At 36.4% G+C, this 12,725-nt stretch overlaps 1 protein-coding gene across 4 annotated transcripts in view; it reads right to left on the reverse strand.

The window, feature by feature from the left end:
* Positions 1-12,725, reverse strand: part of tbc1d1 (TBC1 (tre-2/USP6, BUB2, cdc16) domain family, member 1) — an 85,159-nt gene that overhangs the window by 22,447 nt on the left and 49,987 nt on the right. For all 4 annotated transcript variants that reach the window (XM_048197498.1, XM_048197499.1, XM_048197500.1 and 1 more), the window contains one exon: positions 2,953-3,141. In XM_048197498.1, coding sequence (XP_048053455.1) covers positions 2,953-3,141 — 189 coding nt within the window. The remainder of the gene's footprint in view (positions 1-2,952; positions 3,142-12,725) is intronic.

Raw genomic sequence — 12,725 nt, forward strand, 5'->3', positions numbered from 1 at the left:
TTTGTAAAAAGTGATACTTCAAAAGAGATGAGAAATATGCCAATTCAAAACAAAGGCATAGCTTGATGACGCTACGTTTGAGCGCGAATTCTTGGGAGTTGTCGTCCTCACCTCACAGTCAGTGGAAAAGAATCGGGATGGGACTCAGGCAGAAATCATACTCATGGATGAGATTATTAATGTTACTGTAGTATGAGGTAGAGCAGGGCCGAGTGATGCTGGAGATGAGTGCAACACCAGCCTCGAGAGCAGTGGAACTTTTATTACGCCACAGTTGCTGCTTCCGCTTCTTCCGGTCAAGCGTATGAGGTAACACAGCGCTGTTTTATCATATGATACATTTGAGTGTGTTGAAAAATATGTTGTAACATTACTCTATGTAATGAGACACTTGTTGCACACTGCAGTAAGCTCGATCGATATTAGAATATCATTAATAAATGCTGGATGGCCTGTGTTGATAAATGCATGAAATTAATTTTAAAAACACTGTATGAATGAGAAAATGCTGTATTACTGTTACTAAAAATAAAGCTACATCTGATTATGCTATGTTAGCTACTTGACAAAATAGTGTTTTTCTCTGAGGCATGGTAAAAACACGCAGCTGCGGAAAATCAAGAAAACGAGATTCAAACAATAAGACTAAACATGTTGAGCTATATAGCAATAATTCGTTTTCTGTCTATAAATATAACCAAAAAGTTGTTTCCTTGTCTAATAAAACATGCAATATATTAAAGCGTCTTTGGTGTTTCCATGGTTTCATGGAAATCGAGGGTAATGCAGGTATGACGTCACTCATAGGCGACACATGGACACAATCCGTTTAAATCTGCTTATTTCTCTAAATTTAAATATTCTTGGAAACATTTGGGATAATGTAAGTACACAAGTCAACAAAATATGTTGTGGTTTTTGGATATTTTAATCCAAAAATCTTACATATTGTTCCAAAAATCGTACCAACCATACTTTTGAACATTAACGTCCATATAAAAATATTTGAACTGGTCGTATAACCCTGGGTTATGAAATACTGCTCTTAGTGCTACACCAAATTGGGAAAAAGCATATTTTGTGAAATCCGTATTTCTTATTGTTTTTTTTTTACATTTACATTACATTAACGTTTATTCATTTAGCAGACGTTTTTATCCAAAGCATAATAGCATGAATACAACAAGTGATTCATCATAAAGAGGCAATAAACGCAAGAAGTGCAGGTAATAAAAAGTTTCAGACATTGTTTAGAATAGTACAAGCTAGAACAGGGAGAGATTAATGAATAGTGAAAGCACAGGGTAAGAGTGGAATGAGATGCAAGGAAAAGATGAATTTTTCAGCTGTTGAATAATGTCAGGGATTCGGTGTTCTGGGTAGCGTTGGGAAGGTCAAACCTCCAGCAAAGAACTGTGAATGAAAACGCCCTGGAAAGTGATTTTGTGCCTCTCAGTGAAGGTACCACGAAGGCATCGCTCAGGCTTGTAGACTCATAAGAGCGAGTGGAGATAGGAGGGTGCATTGAAGACCAGTCATACTGCTGCATTCGGGATAATTTGTAGAGGTTTGATTGAACATGATGGAAGTCCAGCCAGAAGAGCACTGCAATAGTCCAGCCTAGAAATGACAAGGGCCTGGACAAGAATTTGTGCAGTATGCTCCATTAATCTTCCTGATGTTGTGCAGTGCAAACCTGCATGATCGCACGGTCCTTGCAATGTGGTCTTTGATTTATATTTGCTTTATTGTCATTTGTTATGTTATTAAAAGCTAGCTGTAGTAAGTCTAGCAAGTCCAGTCGTACATTGCACCAGTGTGAATTCTCATTCAGACAAACACAGGAAGAGATATAACAGCAAGAAGGGAAATTTCAGGAACAAGAGAATAATACCCTCCCCACCCATCCTTACCCATGGGACAAAAAAACCCCATAAAAAATACAGAAAGAAAGAAACAGAAATAGAAGTCTCTAAAGTGTCAAACATCAAATGTCTTGTGATTGAGAGGAAAAGTGGTAATATAAACGCAGGATAGATGTAGGGCAGACAGTCTTCCCAGTACACTTCTTCTGACCCACTTTTATATGCCCACACCCTTTTCAATAGGTCTGGCTGCTTTCTTTTCAAGCTTCTGTTGTTTCTTTTCAGGTCATGAGAAGCATGACTGAGCATGGCAGGGCAGGATGTCAATCATGAGCACACCCAAATCAGAATCCATCTGTGCCAGCAAAACTCTTCACATTTCATGTTCATCTCTTAACCTGCAGCAGGGACTTCCAGGTAAGGCAGCGCATGGGTGCGCCAAGTTGTGCAGAAGTGTGTGTGTGTGTGTTTGTGTGTGTGTGTGTGCATGCGTGCCCTACTGTTTATGGGAGGGGCTTTTGTGTATGCTGGCTGAATGTACACCAGACAAATCATCCGTCTAGCAGAAGCCTCAGCTCTAAATTCCAGAGAACCGCAGAAGGGATTTTTTTTAATGCTAAATACCATTCATTGGTTATATCTTAAGGGCAAGAACAAACTAAGCTTTATTGCGACATAATACCTAGTAATCTAGATGTTGTGATTTCATTAAAAAAAAAATTAATATCTTGTACAGGCAGAATAATACCTAGTAATCTAGATGTTGCGATTTCATTAAAAAAAAATTTAATATCTTGTACAGGCAGAATAATATTAACATTAACAAAAGTAATAATAATAAACTTAAACAAACTAACATAATGACCAATATTTCACTGCAGTGGTGAACATAAACTAGAGCTAATTAGGAGAACAAGTGAGCTTATTTTTGTCAAACCTAAAACCAAAATTAGTAACATAATTGATTTTATTTTTGTTAATTGAGTCTGTAAAGGCATCCTACTGGTAGCTGGATTACTTGGCAGATTGTATGCTGAAATCAAAATGTTCAATGATAAGACTCACTGCATGTGTGTTTGTGTTTTACCTTGTAGTTTCTGATTCTCCTTCTCCATCCGCAGCAGGAGGATCTGTTGAAGAATGGCTTTCCTCCATAATTCTCTTAGCTCTGCACCACTCTTCTTTCTCCTCTCCTCTGGCACTGCCCCCAGGGTGCTGTCCCCGGTCCCCACTCCACCTCCCAGCGCCATTCTGCTGCCAACCTCTAAGCTGGATTCTGAAAAATAAAGAAAAATATAAACAGTTTGTCATAAGACAAAAATCAACCTACATGAACTACCAGTGTTTGCCAAGATAAATGACTAACAATAGCTACAAACATCACCCAACATTTACATAAACATAACATCTACATAAACTACTAATATCATCATGTCTATGTATGTCATTATTATACCATAATTTTAGCAATCAATACCAATAACTGTATTATGGTATGCAGTCAGTAAAAGACTGTAAAATGCTACAGTAAAAAGTTGAATGGTTAACTTTAAGATACCTTAAAATATAAATGATATAACTGCAAATGATTTATTAAAGGTGCCCTAGAACCAGTTTTTATAAGATGTAATATAAGTCTAAGGTGTCCCCTGAATGTGTCTGTGAAGTTTCAGCTCAAAATACCCAATAGATTTTTTTTAATTAACTTTTTTAACTGCCTATTTTGGGGCATCATTAACTATGCACAGATTCAGCACGCGGCCCCTTTAAATCGCGCGCTCCCTGCACATATACAACTATCAAATGTCACTAAAAATATCATGTAATCATGGATAATGTCAGTTATTATTGCTCCATCTGCCATTTTTCACTGTTGTCCTTGCTTGATTACCTAGTCTGATGATTCAGCTGTGCACAGATCCAGACGTTAATACTGGCTGCGCTTGTCTAATTCCTTGAACATGAGCTGGCATATGCAAATATTGGGGGCGTACATATTAATGATCCTGACTGTTACATAACAGTCGGTGTTATGTTGAAATTCGCCTGTTTTTCGGAGGCCTTTTAAACAAATGAGATTTACACAAGAAGGAGGAAACAATGGAGTTTGAGACTCACTGTATGTCATTTCCATGTACTGAACTCTTGTTATTCAACTATGCCAAGGTAAATTCAATTTTTGATTCATTAAAGGTCACCTTTAATGCATTATATGTAATTTAACTTTAAAATAAATGTAAAATTTATGTTTTATTAAAGTAAAAACCATGACTATAATAATTTCCCAATAATTTAAAATGAAAACAATAAAAGGACATTCCTAGAAGTCCCTGCGTGACATATTACATATGATTTATATTACAATTAAACAGTTTAGTTTAGTCTTTGTTTTGTTATCAGTAATGTATATTAAGTGTTCTGTGTTACATTTTGTTATTTAGTTCATGTTTATTCAATTACTTTAGTGTCACATGTGTTACACATGCCTGTGTGATCTTGTGCACTGTTTATATATGAGTATTGGCCATGTCAGGATTTTTTTTTTTTTTTTTTACTGTGTTTAAACAAAGAACAACAAAAACAAAGCATAAGTAATAAAAGGTCAAATAATATTACATAAAGTTAAATACTTTTAATTGTTACAGCTGTTTACAATCATTCAAGACAAACACGATTTGTGTTTACTTTAATGTCTAGCCAAGAAAAGCAATTTCACCTAGAGCAGCTACCAATCCTAAAAAAACTCTTTTTTAATCATAAAAACATCACATTTTAATAAATGGCAGGTATATTGATAACTGCTCAGGTCCTCCACAAGATTTTGTAGTTTTCCATCATGTTTGTAAAAATTAACACTTAACAAAGGAGCAAACCACAAAACACACACAGAAAGACAAACATGTATCTCACTCGTATACACGTGTCCATGTGTACAGGCAGAGGTGTTAAAAATAAAACGAACGCCACCCAAACTATAGGGTGGATCCGAGACCTCAAAATAACCCCCCTTTTTTTTTTTTTTTACAAAGTGAGAAAATGTGAAAAAATAAAATGTTCTGTAATTTATGGTATAAACAAACAGTGAGATCACCTGATATAAAGGGTGTATGTTACAGGGGGAAGAAAAATTAAATCAAATAAATAAAACAATATTCAGCCACACACTGTACATGTCTTATGGGAAACATAAGAACATAGGAAACCATATCTTGTCTAAACTGCTATAGTTTAGCCATCTTCCCACCCACAGTTTAAAACAAAAAATGACAAAAATGTCATATATTGACTGGATTTTCAGAAAACACCAGCAATGCAGCTCATTTGCATAAATATAAACGGTGCAGAAATGTCTATCACCAGTTCTCACTAAAAATGTCTCTGTTGTCAGCATGAACAGCTTTTAAGACTCATAGGGTTACAGGATTTTTTAACTCCTGTGTTCAATTTTCAAAATGTAAGGGAGTTTTTTTTCCTCCACTTTCTTTATTCCAGTGGTCACAAAACACATTTCGTAATCCCAAATATTTGTGGCTGTATATATATTAGTAATAGACAGCAAATGTAACTGTAATTGTCATGTGTACTCATCATCATTCATTGCAACAATGGATTCTTTCTTGGTATTTAAAAATAAAAATAGGACAGGAAACTTATACCATAACGTTAGAAACTAAAAATCTGAACTGTTTGCCAAATAACAACTGAATGAAGAGAAAGCTTAGCTAAGTGGATAAAAAAAAGTCCACTTGCAAGGAGAACTAGGTTCTTTTTTGTTGTTGTTATTAAAAGGTTTCCATACGTAAAGAAATAAATAGTACAAAGTAAAAATACTTTATACTGGACCCTAACAATCAGATTGATTGTAATCGGACTAGTAGCACAATCGGAATACAAAAAAGTCACATGTAACCATGTCAGTCGGAATGAATAGGCCAGATTTGATACAAATTTCATTCTGATTTTAAGGGGTGGTTTACTCCTTTTGTATTCCGATCGAGAGGACATGTAAACACTTGATTGGATTGAAAACCGAAACTAGAGAGTACTGTGCATGTGCAATGACATAGAGATAGCGTATTGGCGTGTGGAACGAGCTGTTCTTCCCGTTGAATAAAGAGTCATAAATAAGTGTCCTGTCCTACTGAAATTCTCTTTCCACTCATCAACTGTAAAGTGGAGCAGGACAACATCCCACCAGTACTTCATTCATACTCTAATCCACAGACGACTGGTTTTGTGCACGGGAAGGGGTGCTTTTACTGCTTGATAAATACAAGCAGCATGACTCAATGGTCCATGTGCTTGTCGTCGCCTAATCAGAACCCGAAACAGATAAATATTAAGTCTACTTTTTAAAACAAAGAAAAAGTTAGTATGCAAAAACAGCAGGAAACTCTGTATATTTGTGCTGTGAGCGCATGTCAAAAGATTAAATCTGAATCAGAAGCTTGTGACATATAAACGTGCACATCAACCCGATCACTTTATTTAGCGTTGATGTAAACACTATGTTCGGATTCATCAATCGGAATGAATTCATTTAGATTGAAGCAAAAATTGTCCATGTAAACACAGCTACTGATATGTTATGTAGGCTCCAGTCAAACAGTATCATTAGAATAAAAGCAGTTTAATTTCATATGGAGCTGCCATGTTGAGATCACATGACCAGCCAAATACTGCTCAATGTTTTTTTGGATGCATTCACTTGTAGAATAAATAACCGAATAGAACATTTCTAAAACAAAATCAATTAAAGGGTTAGTTAACCCAAAAATAAAAATTATGTCATTAATGACTCACCTTCATGTCACTCCAAACCCGTAAGACCTCTTCGGAACACAGTTTAAGATATTTTAGATTTAATCTGAGAGCTTTCTGTCCCTCCATTGAAAGTGTACAGTATGTACGGTATACTGTCCATGTCCAGAAAGGTAATAAAAACATCATCAAAGTAGTCCATGTGACATCAGTGGGTTAGTTAGAATTTGTTGAAGCATCGAAAATACATTTTGGTCCAAAAATAACAAAAAATACGACTTTATTCACCATTGTCTTCTCTTCCGGGTCTGTTGTCAATCCGCGTTCACGACTCCGCAGTGACGTTGCTTGTGACAGCGGTTGCTGCTGTGTAGGAGCTTCTTCCATCGCTCTTAGTTCTTTGTCCGTGTATTCGTGTTCAAATAAACATGGCTGAACAAAAAAATGCAAGTCTTCCTCTGTGTCGAAATCCTTAGACATGTTTGCGAAGGTTGTTTTGTTTACAGCGTGCGTCTCCCTCAGACTAGGGCTGGGAATCGATTCCAAAAAGAATCGATTCCTCGATTCCGAGGCATTGGGAATTGAGAGTCGATTCCAAAGGTTGGAATCAATTCCATTAAGGGGAATCGACTCCTCTTTAATATTTATATTTAATATTTATTGTATATGGTGAACATATTTCTAGTCTTTACACTGTGTCTACTGTCTACACCTGACGCAGGAAGCACGACGTGACAAATCCCCGAAGTAAATGCCTCGTTCTATTTATGACCAAGCAGCACTCGCAATACGTCTAATAGGAAGGACAAATGGATTTGCAACGGTCGCTTTGTCACGCCCGGTGTAGAGAGTTTCTCGCTGTGTGGCACGGTAAGACGCAATAATGTTAGACACGGTGTTGGTATTAAAAAAAAAAAAAAAAATCTAAAATAACAGTGAGGAATCGATTCTTGGAATCGATTCTTTTCAATTCCAGAAACAGGAATCGGAATCGATTCCAAAAAATCCGGAATCGAACAGCCCTACCTCAGACTGTAAACGAAGCTCGGGCGCACCAGATAACACGTCAGCAGCGTCACTACGGAGTCGTGAACGCGGATTGACAACAGACCTGGAAGAGAAGACAATGCTGGATAAAGTCATAGTTTTTGTTATTTTTGGACCAAAATGTATTTTCGATGCTTCAACAAATTCTAACTAACCCACTGATGTCACATGGACTACTTTAATGATGTTTTTATTACCTTTCTGGACATGGACAGTATACCGTACATACATTTACAATGGAGGGACAGAAAGCTCTCAGACTAAATCTGAAATATCTTAAACTGTGTTGCGAAGATGAACGGAGGTCTTACGGTGTGGAACGACATGAGGGTGAGTCATTAATGACATAATTTTCATTTTTGGGTGAACTAACACTTTAAAGGTGCTGAGAAACCAAAGACTGTTAGTGAGTTTTTGAAATGAGCGCATGCGTAAGAACAACCCCCCTCCTTCACAGCTCATTTAAAGGTTAAGTATGTAAGATTATTTTATGTTAAAACACATTCTCTTAAACGGGTCATGACATGGATTTTTTATTATGGGTTTATTATGGATTCTTCGCGAACTCTCCATTACACTGTGTCTCGTTTACAAAACAATCAAATTCTCTGAACAAACATAATCCTCTAACATGATCCAGGACGCCATTAAAAATAAACCATCCACTTGTTCCTGATGCTGGTATCCGTCTGAAGTCTGTTCAGAAACACAAACAAGCTATTTTTTAAATAGTTTTATTCATTGACGAATGCCGCACTACAATGGATGGTCAAGATGGATGGATTTCTGGATGGTTGGTGAGTGGCCACCACGCTCCAACAAGACTGTGACATCAGAAAGGAGCTGGCAGGTGATTATTTGGGCTGGAATATTGGGAAGTGAGATGGAAGGTCCCTTTAGGGTCCCTGAGGGTGTCAAAATGAATTCTGCAAGATATATGGAGTTCATAACTGACCATTTTCTGCTATTGTTAAAAAAGAAGGATAGCGCCTTCTGAAATAAAAGGATTTTCATTCAGGATAATGACAATTTTTCATTCACCCATGCCACAAAACACACCACAGCAATAAAACTGTTTGAAAATGTATTTCATTTCTCTTTGTAAGCTTTGATTAGGGGTGGCTGAAATGCAACTTCACTTCCTACATGGAGAGATTCTTGAGACTCCAGAGACACCAGCAGCTTCAAATACCTTGTTTGCTGCTTAACAGTGGGGGGTTTTTTAATAGCTTTTATAGCTTTTTCATAAAATATTAGGTGTTATCATGCCCTTTGCAAGACATCGCACATTTCATCATGCTTTTCATCTTTAGAAAGATTTTTCTTCCTCCCCATGAAATGAAAACTGAGACTTGCTTAATAATGTGGAACAACCTCTTTCCATTTACCTAAGAAGACCTGGCAAACTTCTTAACAAACCTGTCTGAAATTAACACCTGTTATCTAAATTTTAGAAATAAAACAAACATTTTGTATATACACTGTGTATGTGTGTATATATACACACACACACACAAATGGCGGGTGGACAAAGAAGTTAATTCCCACCCAATCCTTGAAAATCCTGTATACAGAGTAATATACAAGTCAAGTACGTTATGAACAAACTTCACAAGACACTGAAAGAACTGAAGTGCCTCCACACACACACACAAACACATTTGATCTTGGTCAGTCAATGCCTCTGCATCACATAATTCATGGCTTTCAGCAGAAGGGCCATAAAACTTCTGTCAAAACAGCAATTTCTTATGTGAAGAATCATACGCGCACACACACACACGCCTGACCCTGTTCCAGTGGGGTGGAGTAGCACATGTGTTTGAGTGTATGTGTGGAGATTTCTACAGCGGACACTGACGCACTTGGACATTTGGGCGCCGGTCACTCCCTCTGCAAACACACACGCGTGCACACACACACACTGGCCACTCCCTCTGTAAATAAGTGGTGTTTCTGCCTAGGCCAACGCCTTGCAAGTGTGCAAACACACATATGTAAGTGGGTCAATAAGGCCGGTGCTTTCCTGTAGATATCTGTCAACATGACCTCCTGCAAAACACCACACCCAACTCACACACACACACACACACACACACACACACACACACACACACACACACACACACACACACACACACACACACACACACACATATATTACCTCATTAGCACAAACATTACTTCATTTAGCACAGACACACACTTGTCAAGACACACCCAAAAATACTAGAGAAACAGGCACACATACAACAACAGCGCTCTTGGCACGCATTTTACTTTAAGGAAGTACTCATATTACTGCACTTACATCAACACACTGTTCTGTAAACGGCAAAAAGAAGTATTTAAAATCCAGCCAGTTCCCCAGAATCAGATACTGACCACCTTTTAATTGAGCACACAAACACAGTCTACATAGCAATGGAAGCCTGTTTACCGCCAAGTAAAAAAATTAAGTGTTTGAGACTTTATCTCACTATTGCAATTTTGTTTCTAGCAATAGCAACTTTATATCTCACAATTTGACTTTGATTTCTTTTTAAAACAATTACCTATTTAAAATTTTTAACATACATATATTTTTTTAACATATAGTAAAGGCCATTGTTTTTGACCATAAACCATAAAAGTATCATAAAAGTAATCTTGTGCCCTATATTCCATTCTTTAGAAGCCATATAATAGATTAGGAAAATAACAAAATTGTTCTTGCCAGTTGTAACCAGTCATAAATATGTATATCTTTCTATCCCGAGTAGGCTATATAACAAAGCTATATGAAAAATGTTAAATTGATATGACATACAACCAATAGGTGTAATTAAAATTTAAGCATAATTAAACTTTTTAAAACTAAGTAAACATTTATTTCTTGTTGAGTGATCATTATTGAGTGCAATGTTGTTTTTATTTCATTAATCAAATTATAATATCTAAATATTTAACATTGAATTATTTTATTCTTGTATTCTTTTTTACTCTTGTTATAGACTTGTCTCGTCATGTTATGCCGCATCCAGTGTAGACAGAAGTGCTGACTATAATGGGTATGGCTTTATCACACATCTCAAACTCCATTGTTTCCTCCTCCTTATATAAATCTCATTTGTTTAAAAGACCTCCGAATCTCAACATAACACCGACTGTTACGTAACAGTCGGGATCATTAATATGTACGCCCCCAATATTTGCATATGCCAGCTCATGTTCAAGCCATTAGACAAGGACAGCCAGTATTAACGTCTGGAGCAGCACAGCTGAATCATCAGACTAGGTAAGCAAGCAAGACCAATAGAGAAAAGATGGAGCAATAATAACTGACATGATCCATGATATTTTTAGTGATATTTGTAAATTGTCTTTCTAAATGTTTCGTTAGCATGTTGCTAATGTACTGTTAAATGTTGTTAGTTACCATCGTTTCTTACTGTATTCACGGAGAAAAGAGTCGTTGCTATTTTCATTTTTAAAACCCTTGCAGTCTGTATAATTCATAAACACAACTTCATTCTTTATAAATCTCTCCAATAGTGTGTAATGTTAGCTTTAGCCATGAAGCACAGCCTCAAACTCGTTCAGAATCAAATGTAAACATCCAAATAAATACTATACTCACAGGAATCGATGCATGCATGCAGCATGAATGACGAACATTTTGTAAAGATCCATTTTGAGGGTTATATTAGCTGTGTGAACTTTGTTTATGCTGTTTAAGGCAGTCGAGAGCTCGGGGGCGGGGGAGCGGGAGATTTAAAGGGGCAGCAGCCTGAATCGGTGCATATGTAATTATGGCTCAAAATAGGCAATTAAAAAAATTAATTAAAAAAATCTATGGGGTATTTTGAGCTGAAACTTCACAGACACATTCAGGGGACACCTTAGACTTATATTTTAATCTTTTGAAAAGGGGTTCTAGGGTACCTTGAATATGCAGGAGTGTAAATGAGATTTTAGAGAAGGACTTTTTTGCTCCTTGTGAGCATCCAAAGCACCCTCAGTCACTTTTATTGTATGGAAAAAAAGCAGCTTGAAGTGTCATGAGGATCTTTTTAAAGGGATAGTTCATCCAAAAATGAAAATAATATCTTTCATTCATACATACAGTACACCCAATACATAGAGAACGTCAAATATGGTAAATGGCAGCTCAAACGTGTTTGCTTCAAAAGCAAGAACCAATTAGGGTTTTTTGGCACACCAAGTAGGCTTGGTTGAGCTTCCGTTAACCATATTTAGTGTGAGTTGATCATTGTAAATGTGAGAAGAAAAGTCTAAATCTGTTCATCATACGCTTAAAAAAAAAATTGGTGTAGGGTTTACTTTTTAACAATTTTCACTCAGAAATTGCTTGTAAATTTCACAAATACTTACAAAGAAATAGCAAGTAATACATTAAACTACACATGAAATATATCTATAATCTAAATATCTATAACAATTTTACTGTGTATAAAGTGATTTTGTCTCCTCAGAAGACTTGGGTTAAACTGATTGATTCATATGGATTACTTTTACAACTTTTTTTTGTAGAGTGGTTATATAAGTCTTCACACTTATGTTAAAACAGCTGCGTTTTGTGATGTGAAATGAAACTGATAAATCATATCAGAACTTTTGCACCTTTAATGTAAAAATGACAACCTATGCAATATCCCTGAAAACTAAAGCGACACAAAGAAAAATCCTTAACCTAAAATAACCTAACTGCATAAATGTGCACACCCTTTAATGATTGGGTATGTGCCGGTGTTCACAATTAACTAATCATCAAGGTTATTAAGGAATCGTCAAGTCCACACCTGTCTGTACCTGAAGTGACACTGATTAACTTTAAATAGCTGTTCTTGTAAGATTATTCTGACATCTTGTTGCATGATACAAGAGCTTATAAAGCATCAACAGGATCTGATCATTGAATGGCTCAGGTAAGAAAAAATAAATAAATAAATCCAAGGAATTAGATTGTATGGCAGAACAGTGAAATTATCAAGAATGGGGCATCCTTCCAAAATTGATGAGAAGACAAAGAGAAAACAGGGATGTTGTAAA

This window comes from Megalobrama amblycephala, linkage group LG7 (genome assembly GCF_018812025.1).
Source record: "Megalobrama amblycephala isolate DHTTF-2021 linkage group LG7, ASM1881202v1, whole genome shotgun sequence".
NCBI lineage: Eukaryota > Metazoa > Chordata > Actinopteri > Cypriniformes > Xenocyprididae > Megalobrama > Megalobrama amblycephala.